The sequence below is a fragment of the Capricornis sumatraensis genome, chromosome 8 (assembly GCF_032405125.1).
Source record: "Capricornis sumatraensis isolate serow.1 chromosome 8, serow.2, whole genome shotgun sequence".
NCBI classification, from domain to species: domain Eukaryota; kingdom Metazoa; phylum Chordata; class Mammalia; order Artiodactyla; family Bovidae; genus Capricornis; species Capricornis sumatraensis.
The window spans coordinates 110,909,682-110,933,505 of record NC_091076.1 but is presented as its reverse complement, the minus strand read 5'-3'; the positions used below and the strand labels follow the sequence as shown (position 1 = coordinate 110,933,505).

Genomic DNA, 23,824 nt, shown 5'->3' with positions numbered 1-23,824 from the left:
TAGTGGGGGTGCTCCAGTGTGAAAGAAACGTAACGACGTTCCCACTGGCACTCACGAAACAGACAGAGAATTCAGATTCACTCCTCAAAGAAAGGAGGTTCGGAGGGACAACGGGCACAGAAAGAACCAAGCAAACAGTGTCTCGTTCGGAGCAGGGCTTGGGCTGAAGGCAAGGAGTGACAGTAGGTACAAGCTTGTCTGCAGAGATGCTGCATGTCAGTAATATTTATGAGAAGGCAGTAGGAGGGAAGACGAGACCTCATGTGAAAGCGTGATGATATGCCCAGAAGCTCAGAGTGACAGATTTCAGAAAATTCTTAAAGTGATTAGAGAATATATTGAGTATAATCTATAACAAATTTTTGAATCATTATACTGTACAACTGAAACTAATAAATATTATACATCAATAAAAGAATTTTTAAATAACATAAAATGAATATTTTGCAAGTCAAAAAAGAGAACACATTGGAATTTACTCTTCCCTCCGTAAGAATTATGTATTGGGTGATGTTGCAAAAGATTTAAACTTAATAATAGATTGATCCGATTAAATATAAAAATGAGCCTTGAATACTTACTTGGAAGAGCTAAGATGAAAATGAAATTTTTAGAGTGAGGATTGAGTTACAATTACCTTTTTCTCCTTAATACAAACTGGCTGTGATATGACGTCAGGACTTTTTTCTTCATACTGTTTTTTCTGGTAATGTGGGACATCTTTCCCTTTATAAACAATGGTTTAATTTTTTTTCTTTTTTCATTGCGTCAAGGACATTTTTAGTGGGAAATTTCAGACTTTCAAATAACAACTGCAAAGCGGTTGCTTAGGTGCATTCATACAAGTGAGTCCAAGGGGAAGGAAACCTGTCAGCACACGAAAAATCACCCCTCTCACCACTGGGTCTGACATGACCAGCAGTGCTTTCGAGGGTCAGCTGACAGGTGCCACATTCGCTCAGGGGTGCCCCGACGCCCCTCACCACATCTGCAGCTGCCCCTCGGGGTCCATCCCTGTGGTTGGCTCGTCCAGAAGCAGCACGGCCGGGCTCCCCAGGATGCTCAGCGCGAAGCTCAGCTGCAAGAGAGAGGAGCCGCGTCGGCGCCGGCGTGGGGGCGCGCGTGGAGAGGGGGGAGCCCGGCCCGGTCCTACCTTTCTCTTGGCCCCCTCGGGTAAGGCCCTGGCGGGGAGTGCCATCTGGTCCTGCAGCTTCAGCGCGTCCGCCAGCCTGCGGGAAGCAGGGGGAGTCAAACCCACAGCACCCTGCTCAGGGCGGGGATGCGTCGGGGAGAACCAGCAAGTCAGAACAGATGCAGAGAGTTTAAATGAGGCTCACAGTGATCCTAAAATTGAAACCACCTAGGGTGTTTTATGAACCCTTCTTGCAGACTCATTTCTGCAGTAACTTCTTTCTGTACTGAGAACAGTGAGTATAAGATCCTATACGATCCTGCAAAGATCCTGCAATCCCACACTAGGGCAGACATCCAGAGAAGACGAAAACTCTCAATCTGAAACCGCACATGCACCCCAGCGTTCACGGTGGCTCTATTTACAGTAGCCAGGACATGGAAACCACCCAAATGCCCATCAGTGGTCAACTGGTTTAAGAAGGGGTGGTGCACACAAGCAATGGAAGATTACTCAGCCGCAAGGAAGAATGAAATATCGTCGCTTTCAGCAATGCGGATAGATCGAGAGAATATTACACACTGTGAAGTTAGTGCGAAGTAAGTCAGACAGAGGCAAGTAGTATATGATGTCACTTATACGTAGAATCTAAAAATATAATACAAGTGATTCTATATGCAAAGCAGAAATAGGCTCACAGAGCTAGAGAAACAAGCTTACAGTTACCAAATGTGAAAGGGGTGAAGGGCGGGATAAATTAGGATTTTGGGTTTAACAGATACAAACTACTATACATAAAATAGCTATGCAACAAGGATTTCCTGCAGAACACAGCGGACTGTATTCAGTGTCTTGTAATAGCCCATGATGGAAAAGAATCTGGAAAAAATATGACTGAGTCGCTTTGTTGTACATGTGAAACTAACACCGTATTGTAAGTCAGCTATACATCAGTTAAGAAATGATAGCACATGGCCTTTTTCTCTCCAGGCGTAAGGCTAGCGAAAACACTGAACTGGGGTCTAGACGATCCGCAGCATGGAGCTATCAGCACCGCCCGCCTCATTCTGTGTGAAGGTGTCTCAGCCCAGGTGGGGAGCAGGTGAGGCCCCCCCACGCACCTGGCGATAGCAGCCGCGGCGTCCGCCCTCCGCAGCCCTTTCACAGCGGCCGACACCTCGAGGTGCTCCCTCACGGTCAGGCTGGGCCACAGCGCGCTCTCCTGGGGGCAGTACCCCAGGAACCCTGGGGGCGCCCCTCCGCTGCCCCCTGCGAGCAGCACCTGCAGAGACAAGGCCATTCTCACCTTCCCTCCAAAACCATGCGTGTAGGCGCTGAGCGTTATTTCAGCGGCGTCCTCCTGCTCACTCGGGGCCAGGAGTCCAGAAGTGTGTGGGTGGTCGCCAGCTCTGGGGAAAAGACGCAGACACTCCACGTGATGACAGGACAGCTTCTCTCACAGTTTGGACTTCGGTGCCAAGTCCATGAAAGAGTCCAGGGTCGCGTACTTGGTTGTCTAACTGTTGTTGTTTAGTTACTATGTGGTGTCTGACTCTTTGTGACCCCAGGGACTGTAGCCCTCCAGGCTCCTCTGTCCATGGGATTTCCCAGGCAAGAATCCTGGGGTGGGTTGCCATGTCCTCCCCCAGGGGCTCTTCCCGATCCAGGCAGCCAACCCGAGTCTGTCTCCTGCATTGCCTGGCAGATTCTTTACCACTGAGCCACCTGGTAAGCCTGGTTGTCCAATGCTTGACTTGATTTACTGATCCAAGCATCCCTAGGAACAGGTATTTGTTGAAGATTCTGTTTTTCCAGAGTCAAAACCGTTACAATTACGGGATATTTCACAAGTATATTGTGAAGATTAAATAAGCTAGTTTTTTCCAGCCCTCCTGCCAGGGGACATCTGGTCCATATGGAGACACTTGGGTTGTCCTGGTTGAGAATCTAGTGGGCTGAGGCCAAGGATGCTGCTAAGTATCCCACAATGCACAGGAGAGCCCTTCACAGCAGGGATGATCTGGTCCAAAGTGACACTGGTGCCACAGTGCTGATCAACTAACGTGACAATATGGGATAAAAAGCTTAAAAAACATGGATGGACCTAGACACGGTCATACTGAGAGAAGGAAGACAGAGAAGCAGAAATATCGTATGACATTATGTGTAGAATCTAAAAAGAAATGATACAAATGAGCTTCTTTAAAAACAGAAACCTCAGATACACAGAGGACAACACCCTTATGGCAGAAAGCGAACAAGAACTAAAGAGCCTCTTGATGAAAGTGAAAGAGGAGAGTGAAAAAGCTGGCTTAAAACTCAGCATTCAGAAAACTAAGATCATGGCATCCGGTCCCATCACTTCATGACAAATAGATGGGGAAACAATGGGAACAGTGAGAGACTATTTTTTTAAGCTCCAAAATCACTGCAGATGGTGACTGCAGCCATGAAATTAAAAGACACTTGCTCCTTGGAAGAAAACCTGTGACCAACCTAGATAGCATATTAAAAAGTAGAGACATTACTTTGCCAACAAAGGTCCATCTAGGCAAGGCTATGGTTTTTCCAGTGGTCATGTATGGATGTGAGAGTTGGACTGTGAAGAAAGCTGAGCGCTGAAGAATTGATGCTTTTGAACTGTGGTGTTGGAGAAGACTCCCGAGAGTCCCCTGGACTGCAGGGAGATCCAACCAGTCCATTCTAAAGGAAATCAGTCCTGAATATTCATTGGAAGGACTGATGCTGAAGCTGAAACTCCAATAACTTGGCCACCTGATGCGAAGAACTTACTCCTTGGAAAAGACCCTGATGCTGGGAAAGACTGAAGGTGGGAGAAGGGGACGACAGAGGATGAGATGGTTGGATGATATCACCGACCCGATGGAAATGAGTCTGAGTAAACTTGGGGAGTTGGTGATGGACAGGGAAGCCTGGCGTGCTGCAGTCCATGGGGTCACAAAGAGTCGGACACGACTGAGTGACTGCAGTGAACTGATAAACAGAAACAGACCCACAGATGCAGATAAACACTCATGGTTGCCAGGGGGATGGGCTGGGGGAAGGGATAGTTAGGGAGTTTGGGATGGACACATACACGTGGCTCTATTTAAAACGGATAACCAGCAAGGACCTGCTGCCCAGCACAGGGAACACCGTCCAGCGTTCTGTGGCAGCCTGGGTGGGAGGAGAGTCTGGGGGAGAATGGACACGTGTGTGTGTGGCTGAGTCCCTTTGCTGGCCACCTGAAACTATCGCAACACTGTTAATCGGCAATGTGAAATAAAAAGATATTTTTTAAGTTTAAAAAAAGAGAAGATAACAGAAACAAGCATCCTCGCCCCCCAAACCCCAACATGTCTCCAGGGCCAAACCTGAGAAATCCTGAACTAAAGCAAATGGAAGCTTCTCAGCACTAGCCTGGCACATAGGAATCTATTAATACATGCGTTTATCATTTTTTACGAGCCACAGAGGGTGCCATATAATAATAATAACAGGTATGTATGTTTACCAGTGCTTACATTTTCTGTGTTTTAAATTATTTTGGCCTCAGAAACACCCGACCTGACTGGGGCATTAGCTGGATAGGCCTGCTTCACACGTGAGGAAACAGACGAGCCTCGTTTGTTGGAATCGTGCAGGGGGCCGTTCGAGGTAGAGCTGGGAGTGGGAACTGGGGCCTGCCCCGGGTCGGCAAGCCCTCGACATCGGGGCTGTATCGTCTCTGCCCAGGACTGAGGAGGAGAGCCCTCGCTAACCTGGCCTCCTAGGGCTTTCAGTCTAGACAGAGAAACACGAAGCACACCAGCAAGCACATGCGCGAGTGAGTCACAGCGCCCGCCGAGCACACGCGAGAGTGAATCCAGATCCCGCCGAGCACACGCGCGGGTGAGTCACGGCGCCCGCCGAGCACACGCGTGAGGGAATTCAGATCCCGCCGAGCACACGCGCGGGTGAGTCACAGCGCCTGCCGAGCACACGTGAGTGAATCCAGATCCCGCTGAACACACGCGGGGTGAGTCACAGCGCCCGCCGAGCACACGCGTGAGTGAATCCAGATCCCGCCGAGCACACGCGGGGTGAGTCACGGCGCCCGCCGAGCACACGCACGGGTGAATCCAGATCCCGCCGAGCACACGCGCGGGTGAGTCACGGCGCCCGCCGAGCACACGCGTGAGGGAATTCAGATCCTGCCGAGCACACGCGGGGTGAGTCACAGCGCCCGCCGAGCACACGCGTGAGTGAATTCAGATCCCGCCGAGCACACGCGGGGTGAGTCACAGCGCCCGCCGAGCACACGCGTGAGTGAATTCAGATCCCGCCGAGCACACGCGCGGGTGAGTCATGGCGCCTGCCGAGCACACGCGAGTGAATCCAGATCCCGCCGAGCACACGCGGGGTGAGTCACAGCACCCGCCGAGCACACGCGTGAGGGAATTCAGATCCCGCCGAGCACACGCGCGGGTGAGTCATGGCGCCTGCCGAGCACACGCGAGTGAATCCAGATCCCGCCGAGCACACGCGGGGTGAGTCACAGCGCCCGCCGAGCACACGCGTGAGTGAATCCAGATCCCGCCGAGCACACGCGGGGTGAGTCACAGCGCCCGCCGAGCACACGCGTGAGTGAATCCAGATCCTGCCGAGCACACGCGGGGTGAGTCACAGCGCCCGCCGAGCACACGCGTGAGTGAATTCAGATCCCGCCGAGCACACGCGCGGGTGAATCACGGCGCCCGCCGAGCACACGCACGGGTGAATCCAGATCCCGCCGAGCACACGCGCGGGTGAGTCACGGCGCCCGCCGAGCGCTTTCAGGGCCACAAAGGTGTTAGCCCCGAGGGTCACAGGGAAAGGCCTCTGGGGACATGGATTTTAAAGTGAGGAGAAGGAGATGAGCAGACACTTGAAGAGCCGAGGGCGGAGCTCTCCAGCCCCCGGGAGAGCACACCCGAGGGTCTCGCAGTGGGAAGACCACCGAAGGCTAGCGGGAGGCAGGGTCATCAACGGAGCCCAGACCCTACAGGGCCTTTTGCGGCCCCGGTGAAGGTTCTGCACGCACTCCAGCCGCGAGGTTATAAGCAGGGCGATGGTATGAACACTTCTGCATTTTCCTAAGGACCACTCTGGCTGCCGTGGAGTGAGAGAGGAAGGGAGACCAAGAGTGCCATCAGCTTAGTGAGCTTGCCCTCTGGCCTTCACCTTCTGACCAGTGTCAGCAGCGTCTGCCCTTCCAATGTGCGACACTGTGGGACTTCCTTGGTGGCCTGGGGGCTGAGACTCTGTGCTCCTAACGCGGGGGGCCCAGGTTGAGGGGCCCAGGTTCAATTGCTGAACCTGGGATTGAGCCCTGTAACTTCAGGTTCAGTGCCTGAATCCCAGTTCAATGCTGTGACTAAGACCCATTGCAGATAAATAAATAAATATTATTTTTTAAAAAGAACAACGAAAAAGACAAAGTTGCAATACTTCAGTCCTCTGTCCATTACTTCCCACAACTTGGCCCAGACATAGCACCCCACTGTATTCATATACTATTGTGGTTTTTTGCTTTGGAACTTGGACAATTTTTCACTAATCTAAGATTTCTATTTTCTGAATAAATCCTGCATCTTGGCAGTCCAATTCAACAAGTTCTCAGGATATATAACTAAAAAAAAAAAAAAGAAAGAAAGAAAGAAAAGAAAGACCATGAACAAAGCTACTGTTTAGCTTTACTTTCCCAAACGTTTCCTGTGAATGTGTCTATTTTTCACTCAGTGAAAGGCATCGTATAGATAACACGTAGGCTTCAGTGCCTAACTATTTTTGGAATTAAGGGGAGACAGTTTTCATTAATCCTCTTCATTCAGTGCATAAATCACACTGATTAACAAGAAAGGACCAGATATATATTTTTAAGATTGACCCCTATGGCCACTGGAACACGTTTGCTCTGGGCAGCACCGATAAACGCATTTCCACGTGTTCACTGACCTGCCCTGCGGTTGGCCGCGCGTCTCCGGTTATCATCTTGATGGCTGTGCTTTTGCCTGCTCCGTTGTGTCCCAAGAGCCCTATAACTTCACCTGAAGGAAACAGGTGCACTCAGAATTTTACCTTACAATGCAAGTCACACAAATGCTGTTCCATGGCTCACCGTGTGTCAAACCACAGCCATTATTTCACTTATTCTTCACGCACATGCCTGAGTGTTGCCACTAGCTTCAGTTTGCAGGCAAGGAAACGGAGATGCAAAGAGAATGAAGAGCAAAATGACCAAGGTCATGCAGCCAATCTGAGATTGAGCTGGAATCTGAAGCGCTTTTTTTTTTTTTTGCATTTAACCAATACGCTGCAAAGCCTGCTGTTTGTGACGAAGGATGCACTGCGGTACCCCAGGGGGTTCCTTCCTGGGAACTAATCCCTGTTGTGAAATTAATTATATCACTTAAAAAAGAAGTCCATCCTTCTTAACAGAAGGACCGCCTCCTTTTTGGTCATTGTTCTTACTGTTGCTCTTTTCTGTGTGTCTGTCTGAACGGAACAGAACTGTCTTCCTTTGCAAGGAAACACCATTATAAGTATAGCTGAGATTTTCCACAGCCTGGCTCGGCTGTAGCCTGTGGAGGAGGGCTGGCTGCCCTCCGGGTTCCTGTGCAGATGGCCCCGGATTCAGACCCTCCCAGGCCCTTCAGGAGACCTCACGGTCCCGGGTCAAGACGGCTCTGCCAGCAGAACGAGTGGTTCCCACCTTTTCTCACGCAGAAAGAGACATTTCTGATGGCTACTTTTTTCGTCCTCTTGGCGAAACAGTTTTTCTTTCTGCCTGCATATTCCTTCCGTAGACAGCTGGCCACGATGGCAGGTTTCTGGAAAAGCAAGGGAAGTCCGATGCAGCTTCATTCTCACTGTGAAACGAGCGTGTGTCCCCTCCTCCCCGGGTCCAGATCTCTTCTGCTCGATACCATGAGTCAGACCAGCCCTCCCCCCTAGAAACTGCCATTTTCCAGCAAACTCCCCCAGTCTTATACATTCCTTCAGGGAAAAGACATCTGTACTCTATCATATGATTCCTGCTTGCTCTTCCTCTGAAAACTGGAACAGAGACATCCACTCAACCAGTAGGTCTGTGAAGATGTGTGTTCACGCACACACACCCACAGGCACACAAATATACACAGAGACACACAAACAGACACACCCAGGCACACAAACACATACACGCCTCAGATGAACTCTCTCCCCTGAACTGCTTGCAGTAAACTTTACTCAGTGTAGAAAACTCACAAAGTCTCGCTTTGGTTCTGTGATGATTAGCTTTATTTGCCAAAACTATGACTCTGAACAAGGCATGAAGAAGTCAGTGTGTGTGTTCCTCGGTTCTCTCATCTTTGTGGGCACTGCATATTCACAGAAGTCAAACGATGGGCTCCATGTGTAAGAACTAAAGAGCCTCGCGTGTTTTCGGAAAAGTAAGACTGCACACTGGCCCCCTTGCCCCGACAGAATCAAGCGTCCCACGCGTGATTTCATGGCTCTACCTCCTCCGAGTCCGGGGCGGCCACGGCATCTGCTGTTCTCCTTCTTTCCATCTGGACGTCTTCATCCTCTCCTTCGGGTTTCTCTGGGTTTGCAAAAACAGCACTGCTCCTTGGCGAAATTCTACAAGCAAAACAGTGCGAATCTAAGAGGTTTCCAGCTGAAAAACGTGTACTAAAGTGGTGAATTCTGCATGTACTGCGATCAGTTATTTGGACAGATTGAGTAGCTGTGGGGCTTTCCTTGTGGCTCAGCTGGTAAAGAATCCACAGCAAAATCTCTAAGTTTCCAGTCGACACTGTTTTCCTTTCAAACAGCCTTGCTCCCATCGATGATGCTTTCACATCATTCTGGCTTTCTGCCTGAGCATAACGCTCCTTACTGGTCGCGACTTCTTTTTAAATAATAAAACAGTCCACACTTCTCTGGAAAAGGCTTTTGAGGCAGGGTTGCACGTGGAAGGAACCTAGGAACTATAATTTTAGCACAGATACTTCAGAATTCTGAAGGCTTTGGGGCAACAGTGGACCAAAATGCTTATCATCAGAGGCATGACCTTCAGAGCCCAGGACTCACACTCACCAGTAACTGAGCACCGTCGCTTCTTGGGAATGTGTTTCAGAATCACCCTTTTCTGACTGCTACCCACCGAATTCTCTCCTCCATCGTCTCACACCCCTGGTTACAGCTGCTCCCTGTCTCTCTCCCAAACTTCCGCTGGCAGCCGATGCCCTAAAACAGAGCTGTCTCCTCGCCCCCTCCTGCTCTGCTTGCTTAAGCTGGACTTGAGCTTGATTCCTCTTCTGAGTAAGGCAAGGTTTTCAAAGCACATCTGTCCTCATCTTCCATCGTGTAACTTTCAAAACCCTCCCTAAGCGTCTCTACCCAAGACCCTTCAGTACCGAGCTTCAGGTTAGGTTTTCATGGTCCTGCACCACAGGCCTCCAAGTTGGTTCCAGCGGCCTTCTCAAATCTGCAGGAAGCTGGTGTTTATTCCAACTTTCCTCCTTTTGCTCAGCTACTCCTCCTTCCTGGAAGCCTAGACTTATCCAGCTGCTTACATAGATGTGCCCAGGAGTTGGTGATGGACAGGGAAGCCTGGCGTGCTGCAGTCCATGGGGTCACAATGGTCGGACATGACTGAGTGACTGAACAACTCTACACAGTCCCTTCAAAACAACCTTACATAAGACTTTCTATGCAACTAATTAGCCGTATTAAAATGTCTTTAAACAATGAGTTTTTAAATAAGACGTGAAATAGTATTTGAATTTTCTTAACCTGAACACAGGATCCTTTCTCATTGGTTTCTTCCTAAATTTCATTTCCAGACATCGTAAGATAAAGAGGAAAATGAAGAAATGAAGGTAAGGCTGGGGAGAGAAAGACAATCACAGTGAGCATCAATATAAAAGCCACTTCCATATTGGAACTGATTTAAGGAGCTTGATCATGTTCAAGGTTTTTAACGATTCATAACATTTTCACAAGATTGAAAGATACTACAGTTAATATTTTACGAAGCTCCCCTAGTCTGTGTTACTGTACTTGAGAGATCATGACAGAAATAGTAAGCTGGGCTTCCCTGGTGACTCAGTGCTGAGGAATCTGCTGGCCAGTGCAGGGGACGTGGGTTCGATCCCTGATTTGGGAAGATTCCACGCGCCACAGGGCAACTGAGCCCGGGAGCCGCAGCTACGCAGTCCTGAGCGCCCTGAGCCTGTGGTCCACGAGAGAAGCCGGGGCAGCGAGGAGGCCACGCGGCCCAGCTAGAGTGCAGCCCAGCTAGAGTGCGGCCCAGCTAGAGCGCGGCCCAGCTCTCTGCAACCAGAGAGAGCCCATGCAGGCTTCTCCGTTTATTTTTAAGTAAATGAATAAAATTGTTGTAAGAAAAGAAATAGTAACAAGTTGATACTAGTACTACCGACACCACTGAGAGTTCGGGCTTCCCACTCAGTATCAGGTGATGAGTGTTAACTAGTGGCCAGATGCCGGAAGCGAGGAGTTAAAACTGAAGTGGCGAAATCAAAACTGTTCATTTAACACAGAGCATACAAAGGTGTCCCCTCAGGCAAGAACATTTAAATGAAAGTGTCTTCTTACGATTAGCAATGTCAGAAATGCAACTTGCTGCTCTGAAGGCCCCAAGTAATCCACCGAGTCGGGAGAAATCTGTGAAACGAGAAGAAAGGGGTGTTTACATGTATCTTGACCTGTGTGCGAATCTCTTCCCACAAAAAATGATGCCCGGTAAGTGACTCGTCTGCATTCTACCTGAGTCCTCTTCTGCATCAGGTAAGAGTCAGTTCCTAACTGCGCGCCTCCCTTGCTTCCAAGGTCACTTGGCGACCTACCTGCTAACTCGAGTTTGGCTGTAGCTCAGGTGTGTCTGGGCAAGCGTGAGCAGGATTTGCTCTGCTGGCGGAAACCTGGTGTTGTGGGACCCACTGAAGCCAAGGGCAAGACGTGCCTGGACTTGCCCCCCACCCCTGCCTTTCTCGCCACGCCTGCGCTACAGAGCCGGCAGGCTGCCCCGCCACCCGCTGCCCCTGCGCCGGAGGATGCCTGTGGCCGCCCCTCAGCCAGAAGACAAAGTTCTTCACCTGGCCTCTCACCTGCACACAGGCAAAGGCGCGCTTTTCATCAGTGCTACTTAAAAGGTCTCCCAACTCTTGTGAATGAGGGCCAAAGGATCTGTTTTGTTTCTCAAGCTGTATCTCCCAAGACTTCTTTTCTGAGCATCTTTAATCCGATGTAGTAAATCTCTAACCACCACAGCCATCCAGCGTCTAAGATGATTGTTTTCATATTGGATGACCTGCCAGGCTCCTGACGTCATCTTGCTCAGGTCCAAGGACTGGGTCATATCCAAAATCGACCTCAGGCCCCCTGGTCTTTGCCCTGTCTGCCACCAGTGTTACTCCGAGCATCCTTTCTCTATAACTTGGAGTTGGTGACACTCCACCCACCACTCCTCTGTCCACAGACCCCCTCATCTCCTCCCCCTCCTCATTCCCGAGCTTAGACGCCACGGTCCGACCCCTCTTTATACAGAAACGCTGCCCCGACCCTTTGCTTCATCAACTCATCTGGCAAAACCCTATCCCTGGTCAAACCTAACTCCCCGCTTCTCCTGAGTTACAGAGGAGCAGACAAGATAACAGAAACAACTCTGCTGACTTCACTTAAAAGTAGGGTCGGTGGGGGGGGGGGTGGTCCTCTACTGCTGTCTCCGTTCTGCTGACCTGCCCTCTGAAACAACTTTTCACAGCTTTCTTCTACCTTCAAAGTCCCAAGACCTCCCTTCGCTTCACTCAGATGACAATCTACCCTTTCTCCTAAGAAAGGAGAACATTTCAGTTTCCATATGCTCTGGTCATGATCTGTTTTTTTCCTGTGGCATCTTTTTTTAAATTGGACGGGGCCAAGATCAGTACAATCTCTTTACAACGCTGTGTTGGTTTCTGCCGGCCAACGGAGCGGATCAGCTATGCGAATATGCATACCTCCCCTCCCTGGTGAACTGCCCCCCTCCCCAGCCCACCCTCTAGGTCATCACAGGGCGCTGAGCCGATGTCCTGTGCTACACAGCAGCTTCCTGCTAGCTCGCTGTCCTACACGCGCTGGTGTGTACGTTGTCAACGCTACTCTCTCGGCTTGCCCCACCCTTCTCGTCCCACCACCGCCCCACCCTGGGTGCACACGTCCATCCTCTCCATCTGCGTCTGGAAGACTCCAGCTTTAGCGACGGGACCCCTCCCACCCCCGGCAGCTTGTGCTCTCTATGCCATCTTTTCCCAGATCGTCAAGGACTTGGCTTCCATCTAAAATTTCTCTCAAAGCAGCACAGCATCTCCTTTCTTAAACCTAAATCTATTCTCGCTCATCCACTCTTCCATCTCACTGGTTCTCTTTTTAGCAAAGCTCCTAGAACTGTGTCTATAACCACCTCACTTGCTCTTCACTCTCATTCTGTACTAAGCTCGCTCCTTCTGAGCTTTCGTGTCCACCCTTCCACTGAAACCTGTCTTGTGAACATCACCAAGGACTCTGATCTGGTCCAGCCCAGCAGTTTCTTCTCAATCATCATCTTTCTAGACCGCTCATTAGATGAATCCCTCCATCCTTCTTGAAGCATGCTTTGTTGCCATCCGACACACATCCTTATTTATCCTAAGTGTTCAGGGGGGTTTCAGAGATGAGATTCTGGTGCACAAATTTCCTTTTTTTTCTCCTCCCTCACAGGCTCCTTCTTAAACTGGTTTGTGGAGTCCTCCTCTTCCCAATCTTTAAAGTTTGTAGTTCAAAGTCAAATGCTTCATCTTCTTTTCAATCTAACAATGCTTACTCTGTAGATTATACAAGCTAGTCCTGTGGCTTTAAACATCACTCATAAGCATGTGAATCTCAGGGGTTCAGCTTTTGTTTTGAACGCACACACTGAATTTTAGGCTCCTATGTCAAGTGACCACTTGCCATTTCCCACTGCACATCTCTTAGGAAACTTAAACTTCATGTGTCCGGAATGAATAGAAAAAGGGCATCTCTGCCACCTCCCAGTAGGTCCTTTGCCCCCAGGTGTGAGAGTGATCAAGAGAACTGCAAAATTCCACCACGGTGCCTTTGCCTCTGACCTTGATAAAGCATGGCGGGGCTTCCTCCTGGAGACTGTGACCCTCGCCTGTGGGAAGTGAAGTGACCTTCTGAAGACAGGCATCGAACACTGACCGGCTGAGGGCTCTATGTACATTGTTTCATATCCAAGGTTTTCTCCAACGACAGCAAATTTCATGATCCCAGAACAGACATGAAATTACTCACCTCAGAAAAAATGAGTAGAACACCAATCAGTGTGAAGGGTGGTATTAATATAGTGCAGAGAAACAGCCCTAGGAATCCGTATTCATTCAGATAATTAGCAACAATGGCGAAGAGGGTGACCTAAAATAAAGAGCACAGTTTCACCAAAGTATAACATTCTGAAAGCAATATTAATTTACCACCATGCTTACTACAAAGATTGAAATATATATTCTCAGAATTATTAAAAATAGTTTTAAAATAAAATAACATGCACCATATGCATACTTACAAGTAAGAAGAAAAATGACCAAATGCCACTATTTTTCCTCCCACGGCGAAAAATGAATGAAATCACATATGTCAAGAAAACAAGAGATGAGACATAGCCAATTATACACAGGGTCTGAAAATAGAAATATTACAGTCACCTAAGGTAAATGCTATCTAAATACAAATTTATTTTTAAACCCTAGGACGCAAGGAGATCAAACCAGTCAATCCTAAATGAAATCAACCCTGAATATTCCCTGGAAGGACTGTTGCTGAAGCTCTAATACTTGGGCCACCTGATGCAAAGAGCTGACTCATTGGAAAAAAATCCTGATGCTGGGAAAGATTGAAGGCAGGAGAAGGGGACGACAGAGGATGAGATGGTTGGATGGTATCCCTGACTCAATGGACATGAATCTAAGCAAACTCCTGGAGATAATAAAGGACAGGGAAGCCTGCCATGCTGCAGTCCATGGGATTGCAAAGAGTTGGACACAACTTAGGGACTGAACAACAACTTAAAGTCAGCTTTCCAGAACTAAGCTATAACAAACATAATGGGAAGTTCTTTGAAGATGAATAATGTAATTGCATTTTTGAAAAGTAGTCTAGGAAAGCCATTTGATAACTTTTGCCACTTACCTGAACTGCCAGGTTTTGAATGATAAACACAAACTCATCTGGACTAAAAATGTAATCCATTATTTGCATTAGAAGGAGGATCGAGAGGTACAGGGGAACGTCCACCAGCGCCTGCCCAAACCAGTAGGCGGAAGGGTAGAGGCCTGAAATCCGCAGCTGGGAGTGAACTTTTTTCTGATAAAGAAGCAAAAGAATCGTCAAAAGTTTTTGAATAGTTTAGGCTGGAGAAATTGCAAATATGCAGCACAAAAGCATTCATTTCTATGTCTCTCTTATATATTATGCTAATTTAGCAAATGACACTGTGACTTGCCCTATTTCAGGGGCATTGATAACGCTGTATGCCACCTTGTCTCCAGGAAGAAGGGATCTACACAGCATTGCGGCGGTGAGAAGATTCCTATTCTTTTCTTGTCAAAGCTACTGATGCCTCTGACACTGTGGAGCTTTGCAAGCTGCACAGAGTTTCAAGAGAAGGAGGTGCACAATTTCCTGGCAGATTCTTAAGCTTTACGCCGAATGTAAACAGCACACTTATAACTGGCATCTTGCTTTGCCTCTTATGGGAGAAATTGCTCAAGAGAAGGATAGTTTAAGAGCAGGGTAAGTGAAAATTGATTTGAGTCCACCAGCAGCACCTGCTGAACTTTCACAAGGCTCAGCGGTGCAGAGGGAACCCCAGCGGAGGACGCTAAGGACGTGGAAACGCGAGGAGGGAACTTCTTTGGCACGGAAGCACCATGGATGCAGAGAAAGTCTATCGTGGGTTCCTGACATTTTTATAGAATCTTCGCAAAAAGAAGCTTTAAAGGGACACTCTTTCTAGCAATAAGCCAAAGTACTCCGGTGCATTGCTTAGGGCTGTTACACCGGAGAACCTCGCCTCCGTCTGGAACGGGGATGGGATGGTGTCAGCAGGGAAGTAGAACCCGCCAGACAGAATCCGCGGTTCCCAGCCAGCTGATGGTACCTTCTGAGCTACCCTTCCTGAGGTCTCTCATTTAAGGCAAATAGCGTCTTCCGTATATTCGCCCAGCTTTTATTCAAATGGTTGACCCTCCATTGTCTCAAGCATTGTTTAAATTAGGTGCACGATGCACATATACGTGCGTGGTCATAAGATGGGGGCGGGGTCTCGGGGTGCTAAGAACATAGCAATGGGGAGAGTAGCGCTGACCCATATACACTACCGCGTGTGAGGCAGAGAGCTGGCGGGAGCTGCTGCGCCGCGCACGGAGCTCAGCTCGGGGCTCTGGGGTGACCCAGGGGAGGGGCGGGGGAGGGGCGGGGGAGGGGGGAGGGGCGGGGGAGGCGGGGGAGGGGGGAGGGGCGGGGGAGGGGCGGGGGAGGGGGTGAGAGGAGAGGGGTGGCGTGGGGAGGGGGAGGTTCAGGAAGGAGGAGGTATATGTGTACATACGGCTGAATCACCTTGTACAGCAGAAACCAACACGACGTGGTGAAGCTATTATACTCCAATAAAAAAATATAAAAGAACAGATAAGGACTTTTGCTTTTTATTATCATTACTACTTAGTATAGGAAACTTTTTTTCCGTCAGGAAGGAAACTTTGAGAAATTTTACTTAATCCCTTTTGCATTTTTTCTCATTTCTCGGCTTTTATTAATTTTTATTTTACACGGCGGTATAGTTGATTGACAATGTCGTGCTGGTTTCAGGCACGCGGCGGAGCGACTCAGTCGTCTGTCTGCATGTGTATATCCCGCCTCACTTTCCGTGTGGGTGTTGCAGCGGGCGGAGCAGGGCGCGGCTAGATAGCCGCTCTTACTTTATAGTCACCGATGCTGCCCATGGCGATGTACGGAGCGAAGCAGGCCACCCCGGGGATCCAGAAGAAGGCCATGCCCAGGTACCCGTGCTCGTAAGACTCGTGCTCCTGAAATCATGCCGAACACGTCAGCTGACGGCGGTCAGGTATAGACTTCATTTATACTATCTCTAAACCAAATCATTTCAATGCGTGAAGTGGTCTAACTACCCAGAGCACTTCTCAGGGTCCTGTTTGCAACTTTGCTTCTTTAGTCGTGTGTTACAGCGGCTGGGACATTTGAACATGCCTCCTGATTGATTCACGAAGAAGCGAACTCCATCGCATTGCGTGCACTGACTAGACCCCCATGGTTAACAAAGGGAGGCGTAATCACACAGCCTCTTCTCCCAGCTCTACGCTGACTGCACTGAGGCTGACATTTTAATAGACAGAGGTCCTGGGCTGTCAACGGGGAAGCTACTCCGCTATGTTCAGAACCTGAGACCAAGTCAGTTGAGCTCAACATGTAGAAGGAATCATTTCTCTCGTTCAACATAATGGAGAAAGCGCAAATGCCTTCAAAGTGCCGGGGGGTATGAATGATTGAGTAGGTAGGTGTCTGGGCTTGGAGAAAAATGGTCAGCCCACACTCCACATAAAAGCATTGAGTTAAAGTGGCTCAAAGTCCTGTACAGGTTAAAGAGGGCTTTGGGTTTGGCTCGAGGCCTTGATCTCACTGGTGACTGGTTGCCTCACTGCTTTGCTCATTGTCTGAGGTCAGGACCCTGAGCCTTGAGAGCCGCTTACACTCTCTCAGCCCCTCCTAAACGGAGGGCCCCTCTGAGCTCTTGCAGCAGGTCAGCACTGCCTGAATAGGGAGGCACATGCTGAGATAAGGGGACGAAAGTGCACCCAGGTCCGCCTCAGCGTCTCTGGTCTCTGCCTGTGGTCACCCCTGCTGGCTTTCCAGATCTGGAATATCTTTAGTGTGTGTTAGTCGCTCAGTCATGTCAGACTATTTGCGACCCCTCCTCTGTCCATGGGATTCTTCAGGCAAGAATACTGGAGTGGGTTGCCATGCCCTCCTCCAGGGGATCTTCCTGACCCAGGGATCGAACCCAGGTCTCCTGCATTGCATCAGGTTCTTTACCCTCTGAGCAACCAAGGATGGTCTTTGGGAATGGAAAATTCACAATTAGTCTCAATGGCTGACCCCTCACTCAAAACTTGGTTCATAAAATCACATTCTGTCCGTGTTAGAGGACGTCGATCTGCGGGCAGGGTGTGTAGAGCTCGGCCTGGAGGAGCCCACGGAGACTCCTGATGCCAGTTGGGTGGTTGGTCAGGCGGGGGCATGCACGGTGGCCAGTGGGGGACCCTTCAGGACACTCTGATGGACGGTTAAAGTCATGAGTGGGGTCGGAAGCGAGCTCTGTGCTTTAGACTCAAGGCAGATGGGCTTGCAGAATTGGAGCAGACCAGGAGTGGGGGCGGGGAGGAATCAACAGGGTTCACGCTAAGAGAAATTATCTACACAGGTACCCAAGGCCAGCTAGGCTGGTAGGTATCAAACATTTTGTAGTAAACCCATTTTTTTTAAAGTTACCACATAATTTAATGCCGAAACTAAGACACTGCAGTGATAAAACTGTTACTAAATATAACTTCTTTAAAGTTTCAAAATATTTACTTGAAGATTAATGCATTTTCTTTATTACTGGTAAATTCAAACTATTTAAATTTTAAATTACCGGCAAATGGAAACTATTTTAACATTAAAATGTATTCTAAGAAATGAAAGCAAGTTATGTTTTATTTATATTTATATATTACAAAGTGTTCTTAAATAGCTGAATTTTATGGGTAAACCCTAACTTAGAGGTTCTAGGCCCACGAGACACAGTTGTCCCGCTTCCTGACCGATGGCACATTAAACAGTGAAAACCCGTCGGAAGCAGGATGGTGTGAAGGTCTCTCCCGCCCTCGGGGACTTCTGTTCTGCAAGGCTGAGTGGGTCTTCATCTCCAGCAGGGCCGGGGGTCCAAGCTAAACCCTCTCCTAGACTCCACACAGGTCCCCGCGGCGGGGGCCACCACGCAAGCAGAGGGGACCGGGGCAGCCACAGCCCGATGGCCGGGTAGCCCTCAGCATCTCGTCCTTGTCCGTCTACACGGCCAGCATCCGCCATATTTTACTCAGGAGGGGCAAGGCGTGCTCCAGACCGAGGCCACTCTCCTCTTGGCTCCAAGAGGGCAGACTGCTGAAGGGGAGGAACGCACGCCTCTCACCGCCGACAGCCCACCCGGGCCGCGCCCGCGAGGCTGCTGCTAAGTCTTTGAACCGGACAAGAACTTGAGGTTTTGGACAGTTTTTGACAACAGAAAGTGACCCGTGAGCTACAGAGTATGCCCGAGGCGTCATTTAAAGGAGGCAAAGGGCGACTCAACAGAGAGGGACGTAAGGGGTGGCGCGCAGATATGGACCTGCACACCGTCACCCCCTGTGAGCATCTGACTCGGGATCTGGGCATGGCCGGCCAGTCGTGTTTTACACACGCGTGTCTTCTAGTTCTAATTCAGCCGGTCCCTGGTCTAGTCACAGCTGAACATTCTTTAATGGAAACTTGAAGAATTCCCAAGAAAAACAGCACTAACCTCAATAATGAGAGTACGTGCAATTACCGAGCGCCTCTGGTTTTCCATGTGCCCCGTCACTTGTCTTTATAGCAACCCAGCCCCAACACCTCCTGCCAACATGGCCTTGTTTCCTTCTTAAGGGAGTTTTGTGATAGAGTTTCGGTTTTCCCTTATGATTCTCCCTGTCTGCTTTTATCTGTGGCTGTGCCTGGTCTTTGCTGCTGCCTGGGCGCCTCTCTGTTTGCCGTGCACCGGCTTCTCACTGTGGCGGCTTCTGCTGTGGAGCTCGGGCGCATGGGCTCGGGGCTCGCAGCTCCCGGCTCTAAAGCACAGGCTCAGTACTTGTGGCCACAGACTTAGTGGCTCTGTGGCCTGTGGGATCTTCCCAGACCAGAGGTCGAACCCTTGCCTCATGCATTGCAGGCAGATTCTTACCTACTGAGCCACCAGGGAAGCCCCAGGATAAGCTTTTTATCTGCATTTTTTGGTGGATTGTTGAACCTAGACCTACAAAAGTTCAGTTGTTACAAGGTCACAAAGCCTGGGATTTAAGATGCTGGCTGTTTAACTAGGTCCCACTACTGAGGGCCACAGATGGTAACAGATCTAAGCCCAAAATGCATCATTTTTTCCCAGTTAATTGTATTTCTGTCGTTCATTGGCCTTGTCATCCAACTAAAGTTATAGTGCTTTGCAATGATTGCTAAATATTGCATGTGTATGTATACACATACACATGTGTGTACATATAAATATATATGTAATTTAGTTGCATATAAAACATAAACATTCAAGAATAAGTTCATAAAAACTACCCTGTTATTTCAGAATTTCAAGTATTTCCCTGAAAATGTCTCAGCTCAGTTCAGTTCAGTCGCTCAGTCATGTCCAACTCATGGCGACCCTATGAATCACAGCACACCAGGCCTCCCTGTCCATCACCAACTCCTGGAGTTCACTCAGACTCATGTCCATCGAGTCGGTGATGCCATCCAGCCATCTCATCCTCTGTCGTCCCCTTCTCTTCCTGCCCCCAATCCCTCCCAGCATCAGAGTCTCATGACCTACAAAAGTGAGATAATACTATGCTTACCTCAGAATACGTGCTTCTGCCCGTCTGAATGTGTTCTGAAGAATTAAGCATTCCAAGTAGCCCATTGCTAATGATGTCCATGAGTACAGGAAAGCAATTCAGCCTTTTGGTGTTACATGCTATTGAAAATCTGGGATCCTAAAGCATAGCAAATATGCATTCTAAGTCCTCAGAAAGAAAATATAAAATTTAATGAAAGTACATGGTAGAAAAGCTTTCAAATTATGGACAACACAAGAAGGCTAAAGCAGTGAGTGTCATGAACCGTCACTCATATTATTCAATCAATTCCCAACATACGGCAAGGAGTTCAGTATTTAGATCTCTACCAACTGCAACAGCATTAGCTGTGTGACTATTTATGCCTAAACTAAAACAAAACACATCACATGATTTTTAGCAGCAACACTTGTGGCTCAGCTGGTAAAAAATCTGCCTGCAATGCGGGAGACCTGGGTTCAATCCCTGGGTTGGGAGGATCCCCAGGAGAAGGGAAAGGCTGCCCACTCCAGTACTCTGGCCTGGAGAATTTCATGTAGGGTCGCAAACAGTTAGACATGAGAGAGTGACTTTCACTTTAAGCACTCACTATAAAACTCCATAATGCAACCTCACTTAAACACGGCGGTAGGCTTTGTTTCAGGATGTGATACGTTCAGTTTACAAATAAAGAATGTGCAGAATGAATCACCCTCTAAAAACGAGAGCTGCCCCGTCTGCTCGTGTCAGTGGGCGTTGCTCGTGTCAGTGGGCGTTGCTCGTGTCAGTGGGCATGTAATGTTCCTGCCTGTCTTCGATGAGATGGGCGGCAGAGCCCGGCGTACCTTGCCATCTCCTGTCACAGTGATGGCCCCGTTGTACGATGACTCATTGGGGCCATTTCTTGTTCCAAAGGCGTCCACTTCTAAATCGATGTTTTGGTGCCTCAGTGAATGTATGAAGTCATCAATGCTTGACCCTATCATGCGGGTAAGATCAAAAGAAGCAAAAATGAAGTAAAACACAAAAAGGAATATTTTTTAAAACACTAAATGATGTCACTCAAAGCATACCATAATAAGGACTCTTAAGGGTTTCCTTACGAGGGCAGAACCAATGCCGTGGGACTAAAATCCATTCTGGTATCAAGGAAACGTCAGACTTGCTTTCCCTACAGCTGAAGCATTTACCTATCATTTCCGTTTGTGTGCAACTGCCACTTAAAATTAACGTTCAAATCCTCGACCATATTAAACTTCCATCTTAGAAATGTGGAAAATATTTCTTTTCTCCAAAGCTCACAACTGCATAGTACTTAAAAAATGTGATAGAACGACCTCAGAAACCAGTCAGTAACCCCTTTCCTAAATTCCCCTGGGCTGCTGTGTGCAACATGCTTTAGGGTTTGAGTAAACTTGCAAAATGCGTTTTTAAAAACACACTCCCGACCTTGCATTTTTCACTCTGGAATTGGTTTCCTGTTTGGCCTCACCTACACTTTTCTAAAGCATACAGAACTCCTTTTCCCCTCGCGGTTCCTATGGTCTAGGGGAGTCTCTCAACACGAACCAACATTGAGCCGGTGTGTCCAGCCCCACGTTCACCTGTTCTGTTGATGACCAGTAAGCGGGTCAGCGGGGCTTGAGGTGGTTGTCCCGGGGAGAGGAAGTACATGTTCGGAGACAGTCCCCAAGAATAGCTTTCTTGGTGTAACCGATAGGACACATGCTCCAAAAGCTGAGGACCAAAGGTAATGCCGAAAAGCAGTAATCTGAAGGAGGAAATGGAGAAGAGAACAATTCATCAGCAGCAGCCATTACGGGTTTTCCAGTTCAAGCAGGTAACAGTGCGAAAATAGAAATAAGTCACGCACACTGGTGAGCGCATGAACGCGCCCCCGCGCTCCTTCCTTCCTTCTGACGTGAGGTGGCTCGTGTGGGCCCGTTCTGGGTCTCCCTGCATCTCTAAACCACCTCCCCTCCACCTCTGAACACTTCTTTCCAGTTGACGAAGTCATCTGCGGACGACTCTGAAATCTCTGTCTAGTGCCCACTTCGTCCTGCTTCAGCCCTGCTTGCCATCTTTTTCTGGAACGCTGCAAGCTGGCACGAGGCCAGCACCCAGGCGTCCTACGGCCTGAACCTCCTCTCCTTCCTGTCCCCAGTTTCTGTAAATGACGTTTTCTCATTTGCTCGAGCTTGAACCTCAGTCTGTTTCTGCTTGTTTCTCTCCCTTAAGTCCCTTTTCCGAATGGCTGAAATTTTCTGCTGATCATGTCATCATTACTGCTTGCCTCCGAAACCTCTCTCCTACTTTGCAAATTTGGACCTGAATGAGCCCTTTCCTGACCTCTTTCCAACTGCCTTCAATGTCTCTTTTCCTTGCCTCCAGTGCCTACTGTTTCCAGATCTTTTTGCACGGTTGCGCAATCACGTTTCTTGGCATTCTGTCCTAGTTATACCAACCACCCATTCAAAAATAATAAAGGAGCCTCATTATTTCCTTACTTTGTATAAAGCCCAAACTCCTTAGCTCTATTTAGGGTCTTATCAACATCATTCTTACTCTTTCGAAAATCCGGTGCTGCAGGATGTCAACTAGCTGAAATTAATTCCAGTTCTTCCTCTCCCCTCACGTGTCTCCATGCTCCAAACTGCTTTTTCTGCCTGCTTTTTCATCCTCCTTTCTTTCCTTAGCTGCATGCTCCATTTTCTTACACCAGATTCAAATTCTCCCTCATGTAAGATTCTTCTTTGGGAAGCCCCATTTGGAGATCATTTCTCTTGTACCAGTGAAGGAAATGGCAGCCCACTCCAGTACTTGTTTGGAAAATTCCATGGGCTGAGGAGCCTGGTAGGCTGCAGTCCATGGGATCACAAAGAGTCGGACATGACTGAGCAACTTCAGTTTCAGTGCTGCAGCTGACGATACTGTCTAACTGTGCACTCCGCTTTTTTTTTTTTAAATTGGAAGATAATTGCTTTACAATGTTGTGTTGGTTTCTGCTGTACACACCGTGGATCAGCCATGAGTAGACACAGGTCCTGTCCCTCTGGAGCCTCCCTCTCCCCGCTCCCCACCCCACCCCGCTAGGTTGTCACAGGGCACCGGGTGGAGGTCCCCGGGTCACGCAGCAGCTCCCACCAGCTCTCTATCTCACACGCGGCGGGCGTATGTGTCAGAGCTGTTCCCAGTTCATCTTGCCCTCTCCTTCCTATGTCTGTGTCTCCGTTCCTCCTCTGCTCTCAGGTTCATCAGTGCCATCCTTCTAGATTCCATAGATATACACATACATTGATAGACAGTATCTCTTTTTCTCTTTTTGACTTACTTCACTCTGCATAAAGGATCTCAGTTCATCCACCTCGCTAACTCAGCCTCAGATGCATTCCTGTCTATGGCTGAGTGATATTCCACCGTATGTAGGGACCACAGCTTCTTTATCCATTCATCCGCCGACGGACATCTAGGCTGCTTCCATCTCCTGGCTGTTGTGTTATGCTTCTTTAGTGTACTTCTAATCACCCTCCAAAGCCAAATCTCATGTCTGGTTTATTCGATACGTGTTTATTCGATAAGACATTCAGCAGAGAGTGTCACGCAGGAGTACTCACAAATATTTTTTAATGAATATGTGTCCTGGGTAGAGAGAGGACTCATGCAAGGAATTACTTAACAAAGGGCCTGGAGCTCTACAGGTAAGTTCCAGGAAATGACTTGAATTTTGTGCTAAAATAAAAACAGCCACAGAGCCGCTCTAGGGAAAGAGGCAAGTCCTTAGAACCTAGGGCCTGACTTCCAAGCTTCTGAAAAACTACTCAACCCTTTGATCAGAGCAGATTCTGTGAAAATTAAAAGAAAAATCCCAAACTTTATCTGGTTTAATTACATATCCACCAAAGCAATTAAAATTGATTTCGGTGTGAACTTATGGTTGCCAGAGGGGAGGAAGGAGGGGAGGGATGCTTGGTTGCTTGGG

The 23,824-nt window shown here is 48.6% G+C and overlaps 1 protein-coding gene across 1 annotated transcript in view; it reads right to left on the bottom strand.

Moving 5' to 3' along the window:
- The window catches only part of ABCA9 (ATP binding cassette subfamily A member 9), a 50,067-nt gene that overhangs the window by 3,704 nt on the left and 22,539 nt on the right, over positions 1 to 23,824 (bottom strand). Inside the window, exons 19-33 of the mRNA XM_068977079.1 lie at positions 21,450 to 21,616; positions 20,691 to 20,824; positions 19,867 to 20,004; positions 16,156 to 16,263; positions 14,369 to 14,542; positions 13,746 to 13,859; positions 13,475 to 13,594; positions 10,757 to 10,825; positions 9,935 to 10,026; positions 8,656 to 8,776; positions 7,866 to 7,983; positions 7,109 to 7,200; positions 2,254 to 2,414; positions 1,154 to 1,229; positions 984 to 1,078 (exon numbers count right to left, since the gene is read on the bottom strand). Of these exons, the coding sequence (XP_068833180.1) occupies positions 984 to 1,078; positions 1,154 to 1,229; positions 2,254 to 2,414; positions 7,109 to 7,200; positions 7,866 to 7,983; positions 8,656 to 8,776; positions 9,935 to 10,026; positions 10,757 to 10,825; positions 13,475 to 13,594; positions 13,746 to 13,859; positions 14,369 to 14,542; positions 16,156 to 16,263; positions 19,867 to 20,004; positions 20,691 to 20,824; positions 21,450 to 21,616 (1,779 nt within the window). The remainder of the gene's footprint in view (positions 1 to 983; positions 1,079 to 1,153; positions 1,230 to 2,253; positions 2,415 to 7,108; positions 7,201 to 7,865; positions 7,984 to 8,655; positions 8,777 to 9,934; positions 10,027 to 10,756; positions 10,826 to 13,474; positions 13,595 to 13,745; positions 13,860 to 14,368; positions 14,543 to 16,155; positions 16,264 to 19,866; positions 20,005 to 20,690; positions 20,825 to 21,449; positions 21,617 to 23,824) is intronic.